At 41.0% G+C, this 23774-nt stretch overlaps 1 protein-coding gene across 1 annotated transcript in view; it reads left to right on the top strand.

Moving 5' to 3' along the window:
- SORCS3 (sortilin related VPS10 domain containing receptor 3) overlaps window positions 1-23774 on the top strand; it is a 546072-nt gene that overhangs the window by 339632 nt on the left and 182666 nt on the right. The window contains exon 5 of the mRNA XM_040991786.1: window positions 13053-13126. Coding sequence (XP_040847720.1) covers window positions 13053-13126 — 74 coding nt within the window. The remainder of the gene's footprint in view (window positions 1-13052; window positions 13127-23774) is intronic.

Here is a 23774-nt window from a genome sequence, read left to right as displayed (position 1 = left end):
CTAATAGTTTATATCAACTATTCTTTTTAAAAATTTGTTTATTTTATTATTCCATGATACAGTTCCCTAGGCTTTGGAATTTCTCATTCTTCCTCTGCAAATCCCCACCGCCCACCCCCTTTATTTCTCCCGTGTCATTATAATAATATAGTCCTAGACAGTCAGTCATAAGTCCAACATTCTGCTGTTTAACTGTATCCTGACAATGTAGGCATGGACAATTGCAGAGAGTCCAGCATCCTATTGTGAGATACATCCAACAGTTTTATTGGGAGTCCAACTTTCATTTGGAGAGCTGCACACTGCATTGTATCTTCACATCTGTATGTGATAGTCTCTACTACAAGTTATTATACATTCCTTAAATGAACAGCCATAAAACAAAATGAACAACAGAGATAAAACTAGAGAATTCACCACGCAAAGTTAAATAACATGCTACTGACTAACCAATGTGTTGCTGAAAAAATAAAGAAGAAAATAAAAAACCTTCCTGAAGCAAATGATGCTATTGTGTGACCTATAAGTCGGTGAGGAAATTAATAAGGAAGACCAAAACCATTTTTTGAATAAATTAAAATAAAAATAAAAATATCAAACCCCCTGAGAGGTAGCAAAAACAGTATTAAAAGAGCTATTACTCTTGTATTTTGCATGAAGGTTGCCTGATATCAGAGAGAACATATGATATTTGCCCTTTTAGGATTGACTTGTTTCACTGAGCATAATGGTCTCTGGTTGGGACTATTTGGTTGCAAATGGTAGAATTTCATTCTTTTTAATGACTCAGTAGTATTCCATGGAATCGATGTTACATAATTTCTTTATCCTCTCCCATTTGGACTGGCATGTGTGTTGTTTCCATGTCTTTGCTGTTGTAGATTGATTGGGTTCTTGTCAATATAGGACTATAGATCTGTTTCTCACCTGCAGATTTCATTTCCTTTGGATATATTCCAGGAGTGGGATAGCTGGGTCATACGGCAGGTCAATTTTCAGTTCTCTTAGCATTCTGCATACTTACTGCATAGAGGTAGTACTAGCCTGCACTCCCAGCAATAATGAAGGATGGCACCTTTGTCTCCACATCCATGCCAGCAAGTATTGTTAGTAGATTTCTGAGTGTAGGCCAGTCTCACTGGATTTAGGTAGAACCTCAATGTGGTTTTCATTTGTATTTCCCTGACAGCTAGGGAGGCTGAACATTTTTTCATGTATTTATTAGCACTTTGAATTTGTTCTTTTGAAAAATTCCTTCACCTGTTTTTTAACAGGCTTGTTTGTGTTGCTTTTGTTGAGTTTCTGAAGGTCTTTGTAAATCCTGGATATTAGTCTCCTGTCAGTTGTGTAGTGTGCAAAGATTTCCTCCCAATCTGTTGGTTGCTTCTTACTTTGTGAATCGTTTCCTTTGCTGCGCAGAAGCTGTTTAGTTTGATGTAGTCCCATTTGTTTATTTTGGCTTTGCCTGCCTGTGCTTTTGGTGACTTTTCTAAGATGTGTTTTTAGTTCCTATGTCTTGGAGAGTGCTTCCTCTGTTTTCCTCTAGTAGTTTGATGGTTTCTGGGTGAAGATTAGGTCCTTGATCTATTTAGAGCTGATTTTTTGTAAGGTGACAGGTAAGTGTCTTGCTTTTCACCTCTGCGGGCTGCTAAGCATTTGGGCCAACAGCATTTGTTGAAGAGAGCTGGCTTTTCCCCTGAATTGTTTTTAGTTTTATTGTTGAAGATTAATTGGCTGTACATATGTATGCTCTATTCTGTTCCATTGATCTTTTCTGTTTCTGTATCAGCACCTGACTGTTTCAATGACAACTTCTCTGTATTATGTCTTGAGGTCTGGAATTGTGATTTGTCCAGCTTGATTTTTATTCTTCAAGATATCTTTGGCTATTCATAGTCTCTTATGTTTCTATTCCTAAGAAGAATGTTGTTAGGATTTTGATTGGGATTCCCATCCATTGGTTTATTCTGTAGATGCTTGCAGTGGCAGGGGCCTGGTCTCTGACATGGGTGGCAGAGAACCTGCCATCTTACAGATTGACAGGAAACCTGAACCAGATACGAAGCTGTGGTTTGAATACAGGCACTCTAATGTAACATGTGGCCATCCCAAGAGGTGTCTTCCTCATGGCCTCAAATGCCCACCCAGCTGAACTCAATTTTCGATGGACCATAAACTCCATGGAGTCTCAGGTTTCCCCTATCATTGTGATGAAATGTCATTTGCCACGCATTGTTATGCTTGAATCTTGCTTGCCTTAGTGTTGGGAGGAAAGCAAAAGATTAAACTTGTGTCGCCATCAAAAGCAGAAAAAAAAAAAAGCTAGCCTTAAAGGGACAGAATTTCAATATAAAATAGGAAAGTTTTCTTAGTGTGGGTAACAAAAAGAAGCTTTCCACATTAAAATCCGGTGAATTAACCCGATTTTAAAGAAGATAAATACTGATAGTTTTCCCTCACGCCTCCCTCACATGCTCACACGATGGACTGGGAAGTAGTGAGTTCTTGGTGGACACTAACATGTAGGACCTTTGAAGACAGAGTCTTTGCACACTCTCTCTTGTCCAGTGCTGTATCCTGCATCCACAGAACGGCCTTGGCTCTTAGGAAACATTTCATCAATACTTGTTACAAGGAGGAGTGAGTGATGGAAGCAACCTAAAAGACGTGAAGCTTTCATGGCTGGAAATCTTCAAGAAGGAAAGAAAAATGTTGCCTTCTACGAAATAATGGCATAGCTAGGTGCATAACCTGTGTCTTTTTCATGAATAGCTTTGTGGCATGGGTGTCATATATATTCCCAGGGAAGAAGAATGCAGTAGCTGAGGGAAGGAGCTCTTTTCCTTGGTCCAGAGACTGGAGGAATATTGGGTCAGTTTATTCCCACTAGTTCTCAAGCGAAGGATATTCTGGGAAAATGTTTGAGGAAGAAACCAAAGCTATACATTGGACCTAGGTTTCTCTCCAATACTCACACTGTTCAGGACATTGTCCTCAGAGCCCAGTCCGATACTCCTGTCTTCCACCAAAGAGAGAAATGTAGAGACTGCTACTTTGAGAACACGACCAGTCCTCATTTTATTAGAAAAATAATAACCATTATGCACATAATTCAGCAAAATCCTCTCTGAATTCCATAGTTTTGTGTAAAACTTGGGGCAGTTAGATATTAAGATATAACTTTCCAATAAGGGCTTTTCTCTCCAAGTACTGTAGTTCATCCTCCACTGCTAAATGAGATCGGCTGGCTCCAGCTTCCTGAACTCCGGAAGATTCCCTATATAAAGCTTGCATTTGTCACCCTTTCTTACTGTAACTGATAATCATCTTTATTATGAATTTATATCGCTCAGAAACTTTTTTGGGCATGGTGGAATTGTCGAGGGCAGAGATGTGTAGACAAATGAGAGTTTGAGTTCCACCCACAGATTCAATGATCTGTCCTGAAACCAACCTCTGAGCTAATGTCTGCCTTCCTAGGTGGAAACAAGGAAATCCAGAGGAGTGTACCAAACTGGCTCATTTTCCACAATCCTTGGCTGCTCTTGGTGTATCTGTGGGATGATGTTGCTGGCTTTCCACGGCTACTGTAATAAAGTGACATGGGTGACCCAAGACAATGAAAGTGTGTTATCTTGCAGTTCTAGAAGCTGGCATTTCTCAATCAGAATGTTAGAGGAACCAAGTGCCCTCTGTACTCTGCTGGAGACCCTTCCTTGCTTCTTCCTGTCTTCCAGTGGATTGTTAGTAGTCCTGGCATCATGGATTTAGATGCATCACAGCAAACATGCCTTCTTACTTGTGGCACTTCCCTTGGAGTCTTCACATGTCCTCTTCCCTGGGGTTGATTGTCAGTGTGTCCAAATGTCCCCCGCCCATGGACTTAGATCAAATAGACCCCTACAACCCATTTTAATCGAATATGACTGTTAGAACTCTATATCCAAATGAGACCACATCCCAATAAGTTGGAAGCTAGAACCTTAATCTGTGGTTTTTTTTTTTTTTTGAGTATACAGATTCAACCAGTAAGCCTATCAGATGCTCCTCATATTCTCCCATTATATTTTGAACTTCAGCTCTCCTAATATACCCTGTCACTCTTCTTGCATAATATGCCATTAATTAAATTGCCTTTCTAGTCCTTTAGCTTTCAGATGCTTTTTCTTGCCAATGTGATGTAATTAGGAAACTAATAGCTGAATCAATCAGGAAAAGAGTGTGTTCTTTCATATTTCCCAGTTGTTCTGATGATGCATTTAGGACTTTGTGTGTGTGTTGCTACTAAGTTGTACTCATTAAGGCATATGAGGTCATGGCATATTGTGGAAAAAGAGAAATTAGATGGTCTTGATGTCTAAAGGTGTCTAGAAGGATGTTTTGCAGGGAGGAGGTGTGGCACCATGGGGTACAGAGCAAAACACGGCATACTGAATGCAACGCTATATAAACAAGACATCCTTTCAAAGAACTGCTTTTTCAGATAAGTGCATTAATGTTGTATGGAATACATTGTGCTGGTGTGGTCCAGGGCTGCATAAATGCTACCTGAGCTTTTATACTGCCAGCCCAAGGAAGGATTCACCACTATCCACAGTTTCTGGGAAATGACGGTGTATACTGCTTTGTCTAATTCCTGTTGCCTAATGAAAAAAAAAAGTAATTTCTTGGCCCTTTGAAAGGTAGTTTCAGAGATCAATGTAATATATACATTAGAATCTGGAAATTGCTATTCTACGTTGAATAAAATGTAGGCTTGTATTATGATTGAAATAAATCTAAGAACTGTAGAATGGTTTAATAATATGCAGTAGACATTTTGCCCAGTAGTGGAAATCCTGGCTAAGAGTCTCAGTACTTGGCGCTGCTGGTTTTGATTCTGTATCTGACTTCTCCTAACGCTGGAGTGGGCTTCGAGCATTTGGGGAGAACTGGAAGGGAGGGGGAGCAACCAGGATATAAACCAGTGCCCATATGGGATCCTGGCACATTTAAGGCAAGGACTTTAGTCACTAGGCTACCATGCAGGGCCCTGTGTAATGTATTTTTAAATAAGCAGTTTATGAGTATTTTTTAAATTATTAAATTTTCTAAAACTCACTCTTGAATGTCTACTCTGTGTTTCATTTCCACCTGAGTGTTAGAGATTGGATTGTTTAATTACAGTGGTAATGTATATTTATAATAATTTTTAAAATATGTGCATGACCCAACAAAGGAAATGTTGATTCCTGCAATCTTCCCATTGCAGAGATACATCCTGTTGAGACCATGTGACACATTGCATGCCAATGTGTTATGTATATTTTTGTCTTCCACCGATCATGGCGTTAAAAATATGTTTATTTTATTTTTTAACCTTACACAGATATTTACATTTTATTTTATTATTACTTTTTAAAGATTTATTTATTTTTATTACAAAGTCAGATATACAGAGAGGAGGAGAGATAGAGAGGAAGATCTTCTGTCCGATGATTCACTCCCCAAGTGGCCACAGTGGCTGGTGCTGCGCCGATCCGAAGCCGGGAACCAGGAACCTCCTCTGGATCTCCCACACGGGTGCAGGGTCCCAAAGCTTTGGGCCATCCTCAACTGCTTTCCCAGGCCACAAGCAGGGAGCTGGATGGGAAGTAGAGCTGCTGGGATTAGAACCGGCACCCATATAGGATCCCGGCGCATTCAAGGCAAGGACTTTAGCCTCTAGGCCACGCCACTGGGCCCGATATTTACACTTTATTAAATTCAGATAAAATATTAACAACATAAAGAAATAGCAAAGTCTGTACCTAGTATGGACAATATATGTTTTCAGTATGCTTAAAAATCATGGAAACGTTTGAATGTTAACACCAATTCCAGTGATTTAAGTCTAAGAAACTTAGTTGGGGGTTGCTAAAATTTAAACAAAGTGAAAAATACATAAGTGATACAGATTTAAGGAAGTCATAGGTAAATACCCAAGTTTTGAACAACTTAGGTAATGAGATATGGATGTGTCAAAAATGTAGGTAGAGGGAAATATAAGGGCACTTTAAAAAGTTCACAGAAAAAGAAAGCATAATTAAAAGTGAGAACTTGATTTTAAAAACAATACGCTAGTGGCCAAAGCTGTGGCATACTGTGTCAAGTTGCAGATTACAACGCGAAGTGCTTGTTTGGCTCCTAGCTGCTGCACTTTCATTTATTTGTTTTTATTGGAAATTTAGATTTACAGAGAGAAGGAGAGAAAGAGAAAAAGATCTTTCATCCAATGGTTCACTCCCCAAATAGCCACAATGGCCAGAGCTAAGTCGATTCAAAGCTGGGAGCCAGGCGCCTCCTCAGGGTCACCGATGTAGGTGTAGTGTCCCAAGGCTTTGGGCGGTCCTCCACTGCTTTCCCAGGCCACAAGCAAGAGAAGCTACATCACTTCCTTTCCTTTTTTTTCCCTTTCCTTTCCTTTCCTTTCCTTTCCTTTCCTTTCCTTTCCTTTCCTTTCCTTTCCTTTCCTTTCCTTCCCTTTCCTTCCTTTTCCTTTCCTTTCCTCAAAAATATGAAGCTCACCCATGCTGTCATGTGGACCTGCAGACTGTTCATGATTATTGCCATATTGTGTCAGAGTGTGAATTCTCCAGTTTTTCTGTTCTGTTATACACGGGCATGCAACTCCAAGCTTCAGTCTTTAAGGATGGCACTGTCATGTGTACTACCATTTTTTGTGACTTCATTTAAGGGGATGCACAGTAACTATGTAGTGTTAACATGTTACCAGTAACATGATGTTTAACTTCCTGGCATTGTAAATCTCTGTTTTTCTTCCTGCTGTTGATTTTGTATTGTGGCTTTTCATTTCATGGGATGTATAGTAATTGTATAATGGAGACTATCATATCCAGATGTGAGAATACAATGCAGCAGGCGTCTTTACTTCTAGATCATAGATGGATTCCCATTGAAACTGTTAACTGTATCTTGACAATAGGATGCTGGACTGTCTGCCATTGTCCGTACCTGCAATGATGGGCATATGAGTGTCTATGAAGAACTATGCCTTAGTAATAATATAGGGGGACTCAGTGAGAGGGGGAGGGAACTTGGGAAGAGAGTACAGGGAATCCCAGAGCCTAAGGAACTGTATCATGAAATGATAATGATAATAATAATAAATGCGTTTATTTAGTTAAAAGTCAGAAGTGCCAGTGGAGTGAGGGAGATGGAGAAGAGTGATAGCTTCCACTCTCTGGTTTACTTCCCAGAGGGCTGGGAGCATCATCTGGATCCCCCACGTGGGAGGTGGGTCCGCAGACACTGGTCCTATTCTGGTGCTTTCCCCAGGTATCTTAGCAGGGAGTATTGGTGGTGGAACAGATAGAACACGAACCAGTACCCATATGAGATGCAAGCAGCTTTACCTGCCATGCCACAACACCCACCCCAGATCATGGCTTTTTTTTTTAAGCATTTACAGTATTACTGCTGCCTTAGTGCCTACAGCATAATGACTGTTCAATCAACTTTTAGTGAATGAATGACTACTTGAAGAAAAAGGTAGAAAATATGTGAATGGAGAGATAGCAAAAATCCAGCTCATGGTAGAATAAAATATGGTTTTAGCTCAGCTCTGTGTAGATTGAGAGACAAGGTAGCTAACTCAAGGCTCTTAATGAATAGGAACCTGCCCCTTCTGTTCCTCTGGATCAGCCTGTAGGCAGAGAATTCAATTTAATTTTTTTCCCCATCCATCAAATTGAAGGTCTGAAAAAGCAAAACAGAAGCAGAGAAGGCAGAATGTGGACTAGGCTTGGATGAAGAGATTGGCAGCTGGCCTCTCTTTCTCTGTATGAAATGAGAAGAGCCACCCTTATTTTAAGGTAATTCCCTGGAGGTGTTCAGCCCCCATCAGAGTCCACCAGGATAAAATGACTGGTGATTCCCCTAAGAGGACCTAAGAACTCCAGCAGCCTGAGTGTGACCCTCAGAGTTTCCCCTGACTTTTCTCTAGCATTTGCAGCAAAGGGAGATGCAGTCATTCTGGATTCTATTTCAGGGAAACAGGGGGAGCCCTTTGTCATGGTTAGAAACAGTGATGTGTCCCAGCTGCCCCATTTTCCATCCAGCTCCCTGCTTATGACATGAGAAAGCAGCAGAGGATGGCTCAACTCCTTAGGAGCCTGGACCGGTATGGGAGACCTAGACGAAGCTCCTGGCTTCAGATAGACTCAGCTCTGATCGTTGTGGCTATTACAGGAACGAAGCATTGGATGGAAGAGCTTTCCCTTTGTCTCGTTTCTCTGTATATCTGCCTTTCCAATAAAAATAAATAAATATTTTAAAGGAATTACATGTGAAACCAGGCACAGAAAGACAAATATCACATTATCTCACTTATATACAGAAACAAAAAGAGAAAATTTATCTGATGAAGAATGAATTGTGCTTACTAGAGGCAAAGATATGCAGATTGATGGGGAAAGAGAGGATACTAAACACAGGATTCAACATTTTAGTTAGACAGAAAGGATAAGCTTGAATGGTCTATTTCACGTAATAATTACTACAATAAATAGATAAACATTCTATCTTCAAAACTTCTAAGAATAGATTTTAAATTTATTCACCATGAAAAGCAAGGTGTTTGCATGCTCTAATTGTTAATAAGCATGATTTAATCACTGTAATCATAAACATGCCACAATAGATCACATTGATCTTCAGAAATACATAGCAAATGAAATGATCATTTGTCATTTAAAAATAGGGTTTATCTATGTGGTTCTGTGTGAATGTAATTCAATGGATTTACAGTCAGTGTTACTGTATTCACCTGCTGAGTTAGGAAAGGGAATGGAGGGTGATAGGAAATGGTTTTGTGTGTGTTTCCCCTGTTTGGAGATGGCTGCAGGGTAGTTCAGATGCATTAATGGAGGGAGAACCCAGGCCGCATAGTACTAACAGCATTGATGTATAGCTGGTGTGGTGTTGAAGAAGTTGTCATCACGAAATCAGGACTGACATTCCAGTTTTTCAGATAGTGGTTGAAGTCACTTGCAGGGCTATGTTGATTATGTCATCCATAAGCTAGAAATGACTGTCCTCCAAAATTTAAAAAATCACAAATGCTGAATGAGGAAATGGGGAAAATAATAATGTGATACACTGCGGCTGGGAAGGTAAACTCGTGCACCAATTATGGAAGGCGATTTGGAGAGACTTCAGAAATCTGACAGTGTATGATGTAACACAGTTATCCCGCGGCTAGGAATTTACCCAAATGAAATGAAATCACCATATGGAAGAGTTGTCTGTATTGCCATGTTTAGAACTGTGCAATGAACAATATTTAAGATATGAAATCAGCCCCGTTGTCTATCAACCATTGACTGAGTGAAGACGTTTTGGTGAATATACCCAATGGAATACTATTCAGCCATAAAAATAATGAAATACTTTCTTTTGAAACAAAACAGATGCCATGAGAGATCATGCTTAGTGAAATAAGCTATCTACCCAAAAGAATATTGTATGTTTCCCCTGATGTGGAGGCATTAAATGCAGAGTACCAAAAAATGTATTGCGTAGGTACGAAATTGACATTTTGAGAACTGATTGTTTATAACTCTTGTATATAATGATTGAGGTGCAGTGTTTTTTTAATTGTTGAATTATTTATTTAATGGAGGATTAAACTTGTGATTATAAAAAATGAAAACATCATTGTAAAGAGTAAATGAGGGCCCGGCGCGATGGCACAGTGGTTAAAGGTCCTCACCTTGCCCGCGCCCAGGATCCCATATGGGTGCCGGTTTTAATTCCAGCAGCCCCGCTTCCCATCCAGCTCCCTGCCTGTGGCCTGGGAAAGCAGTTGAGGACGGCCCAAGGCTTTGGGACCCTGCACCCACGTGGGAGACCCAGAAGAGGCTCCTGGTTTCGCATCAGCTCAGCTCCAGCCATTGCTGCCGCTTGGGGATTGAATCATTGGATGGAAGATCTTCCTCTCTGTCTCTCCTCTCTGTATATCTGCCTTTCCAATAAAAAAAAAAAAAATCAAGGGCATTTAGAGTTTTAAAAAGAAAAAAAAGAGTAAATGATAATAAGAAAAAAAAAGGAAGGGTGGAAAGGAGAAAGAGAGAGTGATGGTTGGGAAAACTCTATTTAGGAAATGAATGAGATGGGTCCTATTGTATAACTTAAATTTTTAAAAATTAAAGTAAAATAGAAGTGCTGATAGCTACCTATGTGTTCTTCGTAGGCTATTTGAGGATCAAAAATTTATCTATCTAAACTGTCATTTACGAAACAGTTTTTTTTTATGTTACCTGTTTACAATTTATAGTTGTTGAATTAAATGTAAATGACTCCCAATTTTTCTAAGTTCTTTTTTTTTTTAAGATTTATTTATTTATTTATTTATTTATTTATTTATTTATTGCAAAGTCAGATGTACAGAGAGGAGGAGAGACAGAGAGGAAGATCTTCCCTCTGATGATTCACTCCCCAAGTGAGTGCAACGGCCAATGCTATCCTGATCCAAAGCCAGAATCCAGGAACTTCTTCTGGGTCTCCCACGCGGGTACAGGGTCCCAAAGCTTTGGGCCGTCCTCGACTGCTTTCTCAGGCCACAAGCAGGGAGCTGGATGGGAAGTGGAGCTGCTAGGATTAGAACCGGCGCCCATATGGGATCCCGGGCACATTCAAGGTGAGGGCTTTAGTCACTAGGCCACAGCGCCGGGCCCAATTTTTCTAAGTTCTAAATAGCTTCCTTGAGATACCTGAAGTTTGTTTAGAAAGTTGCTTATTTACTTTTTAAAGGTTTATAGTAGAGTTACAGAGACAGTGGAAGAAACAGAAAGAAATCTTGCATCCATTGGCTCACTCCGCACATCAGTACAATAGTACAGGCCAAGGCCAGGCTAGAGCAAGAAGACATGAGCTGCTTCTGGGTCTCCCATATGGACTAAGAGGCCCAAACACCTTGCATATCTTATGGTTGGATCTCCTAGGTCTTTAGTAGGGAGCTGGATTAGAAGTAGAGCAACTGGGACACAAATTAGCAACCATGTGGGGCGCCATTATCCCAGGCAGCGGCTTTATCCATTACAACATATTGCTGGCCCCCAGAAAGCTGCTTCTGTATGAGTTGTTACAACTGTGGATTTAGGACTTAATACAAGACCAGATTACTCCCGTGTGGTGCGATGGAGAGCACATTGCCACAGGTGGGCAACTGTTGGGGGTATCTTAATAGCGATATACTAAAATTGTTTTCATTTCTGTAAAATTGGAAGCTACCTACTTCCGGCTTTCTCAGTTTCCCCACCAGTAAAAGTTTGTGGAAAAAACAGGAATATGGTGAAAATTTTGTGATACATTAGGCATTGCAATTTCATGACAGGAGACATGAGCCAGATGCCAGAAAACTACAAACTACCTTTTCGTCTATTTGACAAAATTGTAAATTCTCCAAGATTGAATTGCTTTAACTGTGGCATACGTGGTTTGTGTGCTCCGCTTTAGATGCCAGACATCGTGTGATCACTGATTGACAAAGATGAATACAACATGAGCCCTGGCCTGCCTGCCCTCCTTTATCCTCTCTCTCTCTCTCTCTCTCTCTCTCATCTATCTCAGCCAAAAAGAAGTAGGTGTGCGTGTGCATACACACACACACACACACACACACACACACACACACACACACACACAAATGGAGAGCTATCGGCTGACATGTTACCTCCCTGCAGTGGTTAGGAGAAGGACTAGGCTATGGCAGGAGCTGAGGGCTGGGAGCTCAATCCAGATCTCCCTATGGATTACAGGGACCAAGTCACTTGAACCATCACTGGTACCTACAGCAGGACACTGCAAGCAGGACCTGGAACCAGAGATTGACCCCAGATACCCCAATGTGGGTTATGGGGTAAATTATTGTTTAGGTAGAGAAGTCCAATCTTCATTACCTTTTATTAATCACAGTCTAGAGGTCTGCCAACTTGTAAAGCTTATTGTGAACAACGTTTTAGAGGCAGGCAGTAAATGGTGGTGGCATCATGGAGGGAGTGATTATTGGCCTAGGTAGATCAGCAGATGCTTGAGGCCAGAAGCTTAAATTAGCAATAACTGCTTTTGTTTTCTTTTAGGGTTATCGTGAGACTCAAATATATGTGAAAGATCAACATGGTGCAATTAGTAGTAGTAGTAGTAGTATTCCATTATCAGATTCAGATTTTGTGTTTCATTTTGGGCTTTCAATTGAAAAGAACTCCTGCGTGGTTTTCCCAGGGATGCTGTGCATCCCTTAGGTGTCATAAAGGGGTGAGATGCTATGTATATAACACAAGTGACCTGGAGGGGCTTCTTCATTTCCCTAAGTCCTAGTGGCCTTTGGACGTTCACCTCACTCCATCGCTTGCTATCTGGCTGACCTATTTTAATTTTTGATTTATGAACAGATATTTTTAAAATTAGTTTGAAAGAAAGAAAGAGAGAGAGTGAGCCAGCACTGGCCCATCTGTTGGTTCATTCCCTAAATAGCTACAATAGCTGGGCTAGGTCAGAACTTGAGCCAGAACTGGGAGATGAAAATACGGTCCAGATCTCCTACATAGGTCACCAGGACCCAACTACTAGGTCCTCACCTGTTGCCTTCCAGGTTCTGCATTAGAAGGAAGCTGGATTCGGGATCCGGAACCAGGAACCAAACCATGAAATCTGGTGTGGGTCCCAGCTGTCTTAACATCCAGTCTAAGTGCTTGCTTCAATGGCAGATGACTAGTGACCACTTTGTATGTGTCCAACTTTACAAGTGTTTGTAGTTGAGTAGAAACACAAGTAAATTAACAAAGAAATCTGTAAAGACATAATCAAATACTTACTAGAAGCAAAGAGTGAGAAAGAAGGAAGGTGAGTTGGCTCAAGTGGTTGGAACAGGCTTTTTGCGGAGGTGACCCCATTCGTGCTGGTCCTGTGTAGGTGGGTAGATTTTACTTGGGAAGGTCCAGGCACAGATACCTATATTCATGTGCACAGTGGCCCACAAGACTCATGTTGTTTTCATTTCATTTTTTTTGCAGCTCTACAGCTCCATGGACTTTGGAAGACGGTGGCAGCTCATGCATGAACGCATCACACCCAACCGGTTTTACTGGTAAGCATTATCTGTCCACTCATTAGCTCATCGGATATAGAATTATGGATTAGTTTAGCGATCTGGATAGTATGGGACTTGGCACTTGAATACAAGTATGTTTTAGCCTCTTAGCCGTTCAGAAGTGGTTCGTGGGCCAGCTTTGGCATCTCCCAGGAACTCATTGAAGATGCAGAATATAGGAGCCTGTGTGATGTGTGGCACTGGGATTATTCATTCATGTGATCAGTAGTGTTTGGAAAGAACTGGGCTTGGGGGCTTTGAGGGAAGGGTCATGTTCAGGTGCTCTACCTCCTGATAATCTCCCTGCTTTTTAGAAAAGTGTGCATGTGGTTACTTTAAAAACTTAGGGAATTAAAAGATAAGTTTCAGAGTAGGTGTTCAGTTTGGTGGGTGAGAATGTCTATGTCTCTCATTGAGTTCACTTCCCACTCTGACTTACAGTACTAGTTACCTGCCATTGCAGATCTTGCGAGGAAACACTGAGGGCTCAAGTGATTGGGTTCCTACCTTCTACGTGGGAGACCCGGCTTTGGTTCCTGGCTCTTGGCTTTGACCGCAATGCAGCCATTGTGGGTGTTGGAGGGACAAAACAACTGGAAGGCTGGCTCACTTGTTTCTCTGTCTTTGCCTCTCAGATAAATAAGTAAATAATTTTCCTAAAAGTAGCTCATTTTGATTCAAAGCAAGTTTGAAATGCTTTTTCTTTTATTTTCACTAACTTTTTGAGAATCTTTTATGCACCTCTTCTATGAAGCAATATTTCTCAAATTGTATTCTGAAGAGCAATAGCTTCACTAAGTACTTTGCTTTCATAGGCAGTTCTGTAGTCACATAAATTTAGGTAACACTCATCCAGATCCATGCACATGGAACCTTAAGAATTCTGGTAGGGTTTTAAAGACTCTGAGGAGGCTGAGAGTGAAGAAATCTGCCAGTCTGGAAACCACTGATTCTAAACTTAATTCACTACAGAATCCATTGCTGCTGTCATACCTGAGAGATCCTTCAGCACCAACTCTGTGGTGCATGTCTTAAAATTTTTTTTTCTTTGTAAGTATGAATACACATTTCAAATAGAAAATCACCCTTTCCTACTCATCAGAAAGTTGATTTAATTAGCTGCATGTCCATCATGCATATTTCTACTATCATGAATGCTATTGTGCTTGTAGCAGGTTTAGTATTTATTTATCTTTATACCCTTCCTTGTTATAGTGTGGAAATACTGTTTGGATCTCGGTTTCATTTCTACAAGGGATAGACCAAAGGAATTCAGATGAGGAAATCAGATTATACTAAGGTGCTTCAAAAAATTCATGGGAAACTGTAACATGAAAATATTACAAATGGATTTTAAATTTGTTTGCACCAGTGTAAGCCTGTCTTTTACTTTTGCTGTTTCACAAACATTTTGAAGCACCCTTATATAGTATTATGGATTGTATGCTTAAATAAGGCAAAGATTCAGTGTTTGAAGGTAGTGCTTATTGTATGTATCTTTCTAAACATATTGCCTAAATTCCCTTAACTGTCATGGGGTAGTTATGTTGATTTTTGCCTTACACAACATGGAAGTGGAATGTGTGTGTGTGCACGTGCACACACACGCAAATGTGATTGTAGCAAGTACCGTGTGTACACAGTTTCACATAAGCACCCTTGGAAAAAGTACCTTTCTTAGTCCCTTCTGTATCAACAAACATGTCTGGAATTTATTAGAGATTGCCTAAGCACGCAGTGACAATCAACTGTGTTTTATTGTACAAACTCGAAGTAGATGGGAGAGAAAAAGAGAATTATAAGTATTGCTGTCTGCTCAACATCTGGTTTATTTCCACTCTTTTTGCCTCATGGTGATCAACTGTTATTTTATCTGTAACTGTTATTACAAATATTAATCAGATAATGCTTGGAACCATTAAGATTTTTTATTAGAGAAAGGTGAGATAAGAAATTATTTATGTCCCTGATATTCCAGTAATATAACTACAGCCGTTGCTTAGCTGACATGGGTCTCCTTTTCAGTGGGCCATTGTTCAGAAGGCCCTCGTCAAGAAAACATAAGGCCCTTTGCCGTTCTTGAAACAAACTCGTGAGACAGTAAGGCAGTCAGCCTGTGACAAAGTCAAGTTCATGAAGAAGCAAAGCACGGTAGGCTAGATGAGCCTTGTCATCATTTCTGAAGGAAATTGAATTGAGTGCATGAGGGGCAGCATTTTCCTATTTTTTGCAAGAGTAAGATGACAACGTTCCAGCTGCTTCCCTCCCCCCCCCCTTTTTTGTGAGTAGCAGAAAGAATAAATCCCAGTTCCTGATAATTATATTTCATCTCTCTTCCAATATGTGCTTCTTTCATATATGTTCCCATGGGGAAATATAAAAGTTAGTGGCCGTGCTGGCCAGCCAAGTGGTGGCTGAATATTCCATTTTCGTAATTATCACTTCTCCGTTTCTCATGTTTAATTGCTGTGATTAATCTTTTAGATGTCACAGGAGTCACAGAGGAAGAGTTCATTTTACACAGACCTTTTAGTACCCAAAGACAGAATGCAAGGTTCTCTAAAACACCAGCCTGCTTCTGCTGAACAGGCATGGCACCTGTATGTGAGGAGCGAAAAAGGTAACTTTGTACTTTCTTGAGAAAGCACAAAATGTGCATTTCTCCAGGTGTAGAGCAAACATTGGCCCAAATTGGGTTCCTTCAACATAAAATTTCCGTATCCATATTGCAAGAGCATTATTTTTCTTGTGTGTTGAACACATCCCTTGAACGGTCCAGATATGACCTGGTGGACACTGACAAACTCACTTCTCCATTTCATGTTTGTAATTTATACATTGCAAGTACTCTGTCCTCAGGTATTGTGCAGAGTAAGAGTCCTGAAGAGGATGACACACAAATGACTTGTTATGTCCCTGTAGCAAAAATGGGAAGCCAGGAATCTTACGAAACTGGAATGGGTCTAATTTACTGTAAAGATTCAAACTCCATGTTTTATGCTATTTGCTGTTTGTTGATGATCAAAACAAAACCTCAGAAAACTCCCAAACCTTTTCACCAAGAGGGATGGCACCGAGGAAGGTAATGCTTAGAGCAGTGATGGAATGTCAGGGCAACACAGGACACAAGACAGTGAGCAGATGTGTGATGTTAGGAGGCCTTGCAGTGTGTGTGGCATGGACACGAATAGAGTCAACAGGTGCTTCAGAAAAATATGTTGTCTGCCTATTGTCATGTCTGATTTGGACATTTGCCAATGTCTAAAGCATGTGCAGTGTCAAAGGCACTTCCCATTGAAAGCCTAGAGGGATTTATGTGGGGAGAAGCACTGTGCTCCGGCGTCACTTCTGCCAAGGGCACAGAAGTAGAACACAGCCATGCCTGTTCCTCTCTTGTCTGTGGCAGTGGATGTTGTAAAGGTTGCACAAGTGCATTGGCATTGTAAGGAGATATCATTGTCTCCATTGCCTTGTTAGAGCCCCACGATGCTTGTGTGTTAGAACATTCCAAATGTTCTAATCTCATCAGGGGACATCACCCAGGATGTAGTGACTCAGCCACAAAGCTGTGTCCCGACAAGTAGCACAGCTGACCCCAAAGCTTCTTCCTTATGTGTGGCCATTGCAGGTACTCAATATTTGGTTATTAAATGATCATCAGGCCTGTGTGATGCTGCTCATTCATCACCACGATTGCTTCGAACTGATCATTTGCAGGAGGAACACCCCATGGAAAAAGTGTCCTAACAGTTTCTCTGCATCTTTCTTCATCTTTGCTTGGGCAGAATTGTTGTCCTGGGGGGAATTTCTGTTTTCCTTTTTTTTTCAATATCCTACTGAGCTGCAAATGAGTAGTATTTTCACTCCTCCCTTAGGAGATATTTAACAGGCAGGCACATTCTGCAGTGGGAAGATTGCATTGCACACCCAGTGTGAATGTTGGTGGTTCACAGCTGTGCCCCTGTGGTCTTGCACTCTCCTTGGGTGTTCACTCTCATCAGGATTCTGCGTCAATGATATTTGAGGGATAATAGCCCTTCCTAAATTCTCTGGGTATCTGGACTTGCCTCTATATGCCTCAGGTCCCTGGTGACATTTGCTTGTGTAGTATTGCAAAAGAGAGAAAGGCCCTGAAGGGTGCCTCCTCTTTAATCATTTTTCCTCTTTCCCCAATAATTATTCTCTCTTCCTTATCATTGCTACAATAAAGTGTTCTGATAAAGTAAAGCACCATAAGGTGTCAGGGACTGCAACTCTTAACCCTTTGTGGAGCTTTGGATTGCAGCATGGACTGGTCTTGAGAGTTAGATGCCCTTTAAGATGTTGACACACAGAGTTGATCAGGCTGTACTGGGGAGACTACAGGGAAATAACAGCTTACAAACTCTTGCTTCCTCTGTTGTGACGCCTGGCTCAGACTGGAGAATGACTGACTTGCTCGATGGACAGGGTAGGTTTTATGGACTATCCTGAAGGCCAACCTGTGCAAAGTTGACTTTTTAAAAAAAAGATTTAATTATTTTTTATTGGAAAGGCGGATATACAGAGAGGAGAGACAGAGAGGAAGATCTTCCGTCCGATGACTCACTCCCCAAGTGAGCGCAACAGCCGATGCTATGCCAATCCGAAGCCAGGAACCTCTTCCAGGTCTCCCACGTGGGTGCAGGGTCCCAAAGCCCTGGGCCGTCCTCAACTACTTTCCCAGGCCACAGGCAGGGAGCTGGATGGGAAGCGGGGCTGCCGGGATTAGAACCGGTTCCCATGTGAGATCCTGGGCATGCAAGGCGAGGACCTAAACCACTGTGCCACCGTGCTGAGCTCCAAAGTAGACTTTTAATGGTGGTTGCATCACCTGCTTTTCACCTTCTTATTTTTTTTTTTAAGATTTAGTTATACTTACTGGAAAGCAAATCAGATTTACAAAGAGAAGGAGATACATAGAGAAAGATCCCTCTGCTGATTCACTCCCCAAATGGCTGCAATAGCTGGACCTAAATCCTTCTGAAGCCAGGAGCCAGAGCTGCTTCTGGGTCTCCCATATGGGTGCAGTGTCCAAAGGCTTTGGTCCACCCCTAACTGCTTTCACAGGCCATAAACAGGGAGCTAGAATGGAAGTGGAGCAGCTGGGACAGGAATTAGCAAACATATGGGATCCTAGCACTTGCAAGGTAAGAATTTAGCTATTGAGCTATCATACCCTGTTTTTCACCTTCTCGTCCAGGAAGGCCATGAGAGATGGCAGGAAGAATGAGGAAAAAAGAATTACCTTCTTGATATTTATTGATTAACAAAAAGGAAAATATTTTTTTTTAAAGAGAAAGAGTTGGCATGAAAAAGGAGAGACCCTGTGTATTACGTTCTTTAGTTTCAAATATTTCCTTGTTTTTGTTTTTCCTGATATCTTTTTGCAAGCATATGTTCTTTTATATGTAATCTAAATATGTTACATACAAATTTATGTACTCTGGATTTCTCCCCTTGATGCTCTATTCTAGCAATTTCTTTGTCATAAGTATTTATAACTATCTTTTCTAGTTATCTATTCTATGCTTTATTATGCAAAGATATATACCATATTACTCATTTACTTTTATTGCACATGGAAATTTTCATAGATTTCATTATCGTAAAGGTTTCATTGATATTTTTATACATGGCTCTTTGTCGTTGAGTATTGTTTTCTTGAATCAGTATCCTGGGCCACACAAATAAAAGTGTGATATTTCAATGAAATAATCCAAATTCAGCACTGAAAACATTCAGAGGATATTGTGTTGTATCTCCTAACACTCCGTTGTTTCTCCGAAATCCTAATCTTCACAGAAATTCCTTTCTCATTGTCTCATTCACTTTTCATGGGTTTTAACTGATTGTTACAAGAGTTTCTTGCCTATTTTCCATCATTGCCCAGAGCTCCCACTCCACTCACTTCCATTCCACACCTGCCACCCTCAGGTGCACATTTCTTAGAATATGGAGGAAGACGAGTTGTAACAGGGTTTAATATGTCAGGGTTGATGACCACTAGAAAAGGAATAATCAAATTAAAATATGTGTATTTTGAATGTCTAAACATGTCATTCCAAATACAACCCAAAGTATGTGCTGTTGTGTATTCTTACCTCTAATGACAGGATCAGTGTATTTATACCTCCTGTTTACTTACGGTTGGTAGCCTCCAGGATGCCCTCCTGGTGAGTCTCTGCCTCTGGAATGCATGTGAATGTGGGCTGGAGGTCGTGACTCACTTCTGGCACATCAAGTGTGGCAAATGAGATGAGATTTCACATTGGAGCATAGGGGACAGACAGTGGCTCATCTCAGGTGTCCTTCCTGGCTTCTGTGCTCTAACCTGTCTGCTAGGTTGTGAACATAGGAAGACCCTTGTGATGAGGAATTGAGTGAGGTCTTCAGCCAGAACATCAGTGAAGAACTTGGGACCTAAGGCTGACAGCTTAGCTCCCGTGAGCCACTGAATTGTGCCAGCGGTTGTGTGAGTGAGCTTGTAAGTACACTTTCTCCTGCTGAGCCTTCATATGAGACAAATGCTTTGAAAGAAGTCATGTGTCACAGGGGCAGAGGCACCTAGTTGACTTGTATCCTGATTCCTGACTAGCAGAAACTGTGAGATCGGTATTTTTGTTTTAGCTGCTACATTTTGCAGTAATTGGTTTCAAGAAATAGACCAATGAGTAGACCTTCTAAACTCTGTTTTCTGTTTCCATCTGCAGTCAACAATTTCTGTCTTACACCGTGGCCCTCACTTTCCATTCATTGATGTTAATCCTAGAGTTTGCATCTTGATGGTTATTTTGGATTTTCCTAGACACTTGGTGCTCAGATTCTGAGATTTGGTGCTTAACAGGCTTCAAAACCCTTGCCTTAGCCTGGGTGATCCCTCACTTAGTATTGAGCCTGTCTGGACTTGTTCTGTTTTGGTTTACGTTTTGATGACAGCATTACATTTCTGTGAATATTCTGTGTGTGTGTGTGTACACACATATGATGTGCATATTTGTGTCCGTCAGAAAGGTTCTAGTGAAACTAAAGGTGTAACAAACATCATATACCTTTGTGGTCCTAGACATCCACTCTACCTAGGACTTAGCTTTGGGATTAGCAAAGCTAGAACAACGAAGCAGGGAGCGAAAATTTTGAAAAATAATAAACTACTGTTGATAGAGTAAATATGTTTGTACCTCTTGCCTGACTTTCAGCTCTACAGATCTCATCTGTTTTTAAACTGTCCTGTATTTTGCTTCAAAAATGAGTTACTTTGGGCCAGTGTTCTGGGGCAGTGGGTTAAGCTGACAATTACGATGCTGACATTCTGTGTCAGAGTATTGGTTCCAATCCTGGCTGTTCTGCTTCCAGTCCAACTTCCTGCCAACAGCAGATGACGGCACATGTACTTGGAATCCTGCTGCCCCTATGGAGATTGGGATGGGATTCCTAGATTCTGGCTTTGGGTTGGCCCAGACCTAGAAATTCTGGTCACTTGGGTAGGGAACCAGTAGAACTATCTCCTTTTTTCTCTTTATTGTTCTGCATTTTAAATAAAAAGATAAATAGGAGTAAATACATTAAAAGGATATTTTGAAATAGTTTGTCTTCAGACAGAACTTGTTTGGGTGCTAGGCTATGGTTGCTGAAGAACCAGCTGCGGAATCATCCTTAAGCTATTAATGCCCTGGCATAGACAATGTTGGCTGGAGATGCTTCCTGGAAAAACAGGATCTTTTCAATGTTAGCATTATGGCTGAATTTTGGAAGCTGCCCCTGAATGTGCATGTACAATTTTGCAAACACAGTCATTTGTGATCTCAAGTAATGGGATTTAGAAATCGACCTGCTAGAAGGGATCAGATTCAGAGGCCTTTTGCAAACCAGGATATGCCACAGATGATATTTAATTCAGCTCTTCCTTACATTTTTAAAATGGTGCAGCAATTTAAAAATACATTGCATTAAAAAAAAATACATGCAAGGTCAGGAGGGGAGATGTGAAAGCTCAGCTCCCAGATGGAAGCCAGTTTCTGCTTTGCTGATGGAGGCCTCGCATGCTGTCTAGTCACAGGCACCTTGACAATGGAAGTTATCCCAAAGTTAAAAGCAAAATGCACTGTTGAACGCATGCTTGTGGTGGCCATCACTGCACCAAGGAAGTTAGGATTCTTAGCTTACTGGATGGAATCGGGATATTCTACAGTCCTGGGAAAGTTATGCTTAATGCCTATGAGTTCTATGATGTAGGAGAATTAAAGAGACATATATAGCTACATATCTAATGACATTTGGGCTATGAAAAAAGAGGGTCATATTTGACCTTGCCTTGGGATCTATGAAAATATCTCTAGGTGTCAAACATAGAGTTCAAAGAGTCACCTGTACTTACCTAATCTCATGTGGCAAAAATTCCCAGATATAAACATCATTTTCTTTTTCCCTAATTTTCTGATCGGTGGCTACAGTTTAAAGACATGTGTCCACTCAGATGATTATATTTGAGAATATTTATTCTGCTCACACAGTGGAATCTCACCAATGACAAGCTTTCAGAGGGATTCCCTCTCCATTGCTCTCACAACAGTTGAAACTGGGGACCATTCTTAGCCTGGAAGGGTGGGTATGGAGAAGGCTTCTGCATAGAGTGACCTTTACCTCAGCCCTTTTCCTGGAACTCAGACTGATGATTCAGTGTGGGTGGGCTGCATGACAGTGAATTGTTTGGCAGTGTCAGGGGTATGGGACGTCCTCAGCTTTAGAGTGGGAAGAGAAAGAGGGTGTTGAACTGAGCATCTTAAGGAGAAAGAACAAAACTGGGAGGTCGGAGGTCATTTACAAGTCAGGTTGGATTCTCCGTCTGCAGGCAGGAGTGGCTGCCATTATTCCCTCTATTCCAGCTTGGGCTGAGGCTGAGTATTAATCTGCTCACACTGTCAGAACCAGCTCCTGGAGGCTGCATGGCTTCCAGAGCTTTGTGTGCCCATGGTTTTGAAGTGTGAAGTGTTTCTAGTGAGAGCCATGAATGTGAAAAAGAGAGCAAGTGCAATCCTGATGCCTCTTTTGAAAGAATACTAATTTGGCAATTAGATTTTATTCTCATTAACATCAACTTATCTCCCAAAAATTCCATCTCTAGAGTTTTATCACTAAGAAGGTCAGGGCATCAATTTTGAGGGCATAAAATATGTGGGTACATAGAAGGATAGTTTCAGATGGAAGAAGTTGGGAAAGAATGCCAACTTTCTAGAAAAACATCCACTAAGAATCCTGGTGGAGCAATGGCTAGAGGCAATGCCAGAAACACCAGACTTATTTTTAAAAGATGTTATGTTCAGAATGAATGAAAATAAAAGCAGATATATCTTGCAAGGAGGTTGTGTAATATCAGAGACAACATATGATATTTGATTATTTTTAATCGACTTGTTTCACTCACTGTGCATAACGATGCCCATTTGGGATTATTTGGTTGCAAATGGTAGAAGTTCATTCTTTTTAATGACTCAGTAGTATTCCATGGAGTTGATGTATCTTAGTTTATTTATCCACTCCTCTTTGGACTGGCATGTGTGTTGTTTCCATGTCTTTGCTGTTGTAGATTGATTGGGTTCTTGTCAATATAGGACTATAGATCCGTTTCTCACCTGCAGATTTCATTTCCTTTGGCTATCCACCAGGAGTTGATCATATGACAGGTCAATTTTCAGTTCTCTCAGCATTCTGCATACTTGCTGCATAGAGGTAGTACTAGCCTGGACTCCCAGCAATAATGAAGGATGGCACCTTTGTCTCCACATCCATGCCAGCAAGTATTGTTAGTAGATTTCTGAATGTAGGCCAGTCTCACTGGATTTAGATGGAACCTCAGTGTGGTTTTTATATGTATTTCCCTGATGGCTAGGGAGCCTGAACAGTTTTTCATATGTCTCTTAGCACATTGATTTTGTTCTTTTGAAGTGTTTGTTCATTTCCTTCACCCGTTTCTTCACAGGGTTGTTTGTGTTGCTCTCGTGGAGTTTCTGAAGATCTTGTAAATCTTGGATATTAGTCTCCTGTCAGTTGTGTAGTGTGCAAAGATTTCCTCCCAATCTGTTGGTTGCTTCTTACTTTGTGAATCATTTCCTTTGCTGCACAGTAGCTTTTTATTTTGACGTAGTCCCATTTGTTTATTTTGGCTTTGACTTTCTTTGCTTTTGATAACTTTTGTAAGAACTTTTTCTGCAACCTTTCTCTCTCTCTCTCTCTCTCTCTCTCTCAAGTAAAATGAAAAGAAACAAAATTTGCAAGAGAGGGCCCAGCACAGTAGCCTTGCGGCTAAAGTCCTCACCTTGCATGTGCTGGAATCCCATATGGGTGCTACTTCACATTGTAACAGCCCCATCCAGCCCCTGCTTGTGCCCTGGGAAAGCAGCTGAGAACAGCCAAAAGCGTTGAGACTCTGCACCTGTGTGGGTGTCCCAGTAGAGCCTCCTGGCTTCAGATCAGCTTAGCTCCAACCATTGCAGCCGCTTGGTGAGTGAATCAGCAGACAGAACATCTTCTTCTCTGTCTCTCCTCCTCTCTGTGTATCTGACTTTCCAATAAAAAGAAATAAATCTTTTAAAAAAACTTGCAAGAGAGTGGGAGAGAGAAAAAATGG

Source organism: Ochotona curzoniae, unplaced genomic scaffold (genome assembly GCF_017591425.1).
Source record: "Ochotona curzoniae isolate NIBS_2020 unplaced genomic scaffold, NIBS_Ocur_1.0 contig_66, whole genome shotgun sequence".
NCBI classification, from domain to species: Eukaryota; Metazoa; Chordata; class Mammalia; order Lagomorpha; family Ochotonidae; genus Ochotona; species Ochotona curzoniae.
This window is presented reverse-complemented; position numbering and strand designations above follow the sequence as displayed.